Here is a 2,812-nt window from a genome sequence, read left to right as displayed (position 1 = left end):
GCTCACAGCTCCACATCACCCCCAGGATCTTTCTGAAGATCCTTTTGAAGAAGTGCAACAAGGCAGCATTGACTTGAAAGGGAAGGTTTGTGCTTTGAGGTTTCTCTTCTGGTTGTCTGGATAGGCAGGGAGAGATGGCAATTTATTTCTCTGTGCTGCAGAAGGCACTGAGACCGCAAATCTTCTTAGGGCTTGTCTGAGCTTCTCCTTCACCCCTGCACACACAGAGATGCCCCTGTTCAGCACCTGCTGCCAGGAGGTGTCTGCAGGGCAGACCTGACCACCCTGTTGTTGGGATGGGGTCTGTGAGTACTGACAGGGAGCAGATGTGGGGACAGAGAACGAGCTCCTGCCAGGAGGGACAGGTCCAGGCAGCAGAGACATAGGCTCAGAGGGACAGGGAGCCGCTACCAGAAATGCTGAGGGCAGGGGATTTGGTAATGTCCCTGCCGTCCGCTGCAGTGCAGACACCTTCCCTGGTCCCCTCTCCCACCCAGCAGAGCTTCTGCCCCCTGTTCCCAGGCTGGGTCACCCCCTTGGAGTCCTGACCCTTGATGAGTTTAGACTCACCAGTACCCATCTCTCTCGCCCTTTTCCGCCTCCCTCAGCAGAAGCATTGGGGCATTTCTCCGCGTTTCGCCTCCTGTCTGTGCTGCCCTTGTTCTTGCCCTCAGGGCCTCTGGGGAGGAGGGTTTCAGCTGCAGGTCACATACTGAAACGTTGGCTCCTGCCCTGTAAACATGTCCATGGGAACAAAGTGCCCCAGCCCATCCTAAGCCGTAGGGCTCTGGGCGATACAGTGCTTGGGGCCGGGGAATGAGCTGGCTCTGTCTGGTCACTACAGTTTTAGGCCATCCAACAGTCTCTCTGGGGTTGTCATGTTGGAAGATGCTGAACAGCCCTTCTGCATTACGAGTGCATTATATCTGACGTAAATTGTGATTTCACACCCTTTCCGTGGTACCCTCTGCTACACAGAAGGGCTGACCCCTCTGGAGCTGACGGGCAGAGGCCACTGCTCGTAGCAACACACTCAGCCTGCACAAGCCAGAGCTCCAGCCAGCGAGACGAGCAAGGACGGAGGTAATGTGTGTTTGGGTGGGAACAAGGAACAAGGCAGGGGAGTGTTGGCTAATACATAGAGATTTTCTCAAAGAAGCCTGTCCTAACTTCTCAGTGTGCTTTCCTCTTTGGACAGGTCCCCATGCCCTGAGGCAGCAAATGGCCAACAGCAGCTCCATCACCCAGTTCCTCCTCCTGCCATTCACGGACACATGGGAGCTGCAGCTCTTGCACTTCTGGCTCTTCCTGGGCATCTACCTGGCTGCCCTCCTGGGCAACGGCCTCATCATCACCGCCGTAGCCTGTGACTGCCGCCTCCACACCCCCATGTACTTCTTCCTCTTCAACCTCTCCTTCCTTGACCTGGGCTCCATCTCCACTACTGTCCCCAAATCCATGGCCAATTCCCTCTGGGACACCAGGGACATTTCCTATGCAGGATGCACTGCCCAAGTGTTTCTGTTTGCCTTCTTGATTACAGCAGAGATTTCTCTTCTCACCATCATGGCCTATGACCGCTACGTTGCCATCTGCAAACCCTTGCACTATGGGACGCTCCTGGGCAGCAGAGCTTGTGCCAACATGGCAGCAGCTGCCTGGGGCAGTGGTTTTCTCAATGCTATGGTGCACACTGCCAATACATTTTCACTACCACTCTGCCAAGGCAATGCCATAAACCAGTTCTTCTGTGAACTGCCCCAGATCCTCAAGCTCTCCTGCTCCAATTCCTACCTCAGGGAAGTTGGGGTTGTTTTGGTTGGTATCTGTTTAACATCTGGGTGTTTTATTTTCATTGGACTGTCCTATGTGCAGATCTTCAGGGCCGTGCTGAGGATCCCCTCTGAGCAGGGACGGCACAAAGTCTTTTCCACGTGCCTTCCTCACCTGGCTGTGGTCTCCCTGTTTTTCAGCACTGCCATGTTTGCCTACCTGAAGCCCCCTTCCATCGCTTCCCCTTCCCTAGATCTGGTGATGGCTGTTCTGTACTCAGTGGTACCTCCAACGTTGAACCCCCTCATCTACAGCATGAGGAACAAGGAGCTCAAGGATGCCATTAGGAAAGTGATTTCGTGGCTGTTTCTCCATAGTGATAAACTTCCCTTCTCTCTGCACAAATGACTCCCTAGGTATCTCATTCCAGGCCTGTCCTTTAGTCCTTTTTATAATTATCGCTATCATCGTTAGAATTATCATCATTATTGTTATCACACTGTTGTCATTATAATTTTCTGGTAATCTGTGGTTATTTTGTTCCTACGCAAATGTTTAGCTTCAACTCATTTCTACTGAGAAATGAATCTGTTCTCCATCTTGGAGCCTGCATAAAGGTATGTTTAACACTGGTCAGAGCTGCCTCTCTCATAGGATGTCTGTAATAAAATGGGATCTCCGCAGTGCTCTGCCAGAAGGTTGGGCTCTTCATCCAAAGCTGGTGCCTGGAATCGGCATGAGCAACTGCTCCCCAAAGGGCCTGTTGCTCCATGGATTCAGGAGCCAAGAGCTCAATGTCATGTTATGGCCTGTTAGAGACAGAGGGTTGGATTTAAGACTAACCCATTGGTGTCTGCTGACTGGAGATGGTGACTGGTCAGTGAATTACATTGCCATGTCTGTCCCACACACGACATGCAGATGATGTCCTTAAGGAGGGGAGTCTGGAGCTCCTTAAGAGCACGGGATATCTCCATGGACAGCATGTGCCTGGGGCGGGCAGTGACTGGAGCCCCACAAAAGAAGAGATTGCCCAAGG

The 2,812-nt window shown here is 52.5% G+C and overlaps 1 protein-coding gene across 1 annotated transcript; it reads left to right on the top strand.

The window, feature by feature from the left end:
• The first annotated feature begins 1,152 nt into the window (after window positions 1–1,152).
• LOC142403519 (olfactory receptor 14C36-like) lies at window positions 1,153–2,181 on the top strand. The gene has a single exon (XM_075489779.1). The coding sequence runs from the start codon at window positions 1,222–1,224 to the stop codon at window positions 2,179–2,181; it is 960 nt and encodes a 319-aa protein (XP_075345894.1). The 5' UTR covers window positions 1,153–1,221.
• The last annotated feature ends 631 nt before the right edge of the window (window positions 2,182–2,812 follow it).

The sequence above is a fragment of the Mycteria americana genome, unplaced genomic scaffold (assembly GCF_035582795.1).
Source record: "Mycteria americana isolate JAX WOST 10 ecotype Jacksonville Zoo and Gardens unplaced genomic scaffold, USCA_MyAme_1.0 Scaffold_37, whole genome shotgun sequence".
NCBI classification, from domain to species: domain Eukaryota; kingdom Metazoa; phylum Chordata; class Aves; order Ciconiiformes; family Ciconiidae; genus Mycteria; species Mycteria americana.
This window is presented reverse-complemented; position numbering and strand designations above follow the sequence as displayed.

Coding starts and splice junctions, on each gene's coding strand:
- LOC142403519 (XM_075489779.1), top strand. CDS start 1,222: ATGGCCAACAGCAGCTCCATCACCCAGTTCCTCCTCCTGCCATTCACG.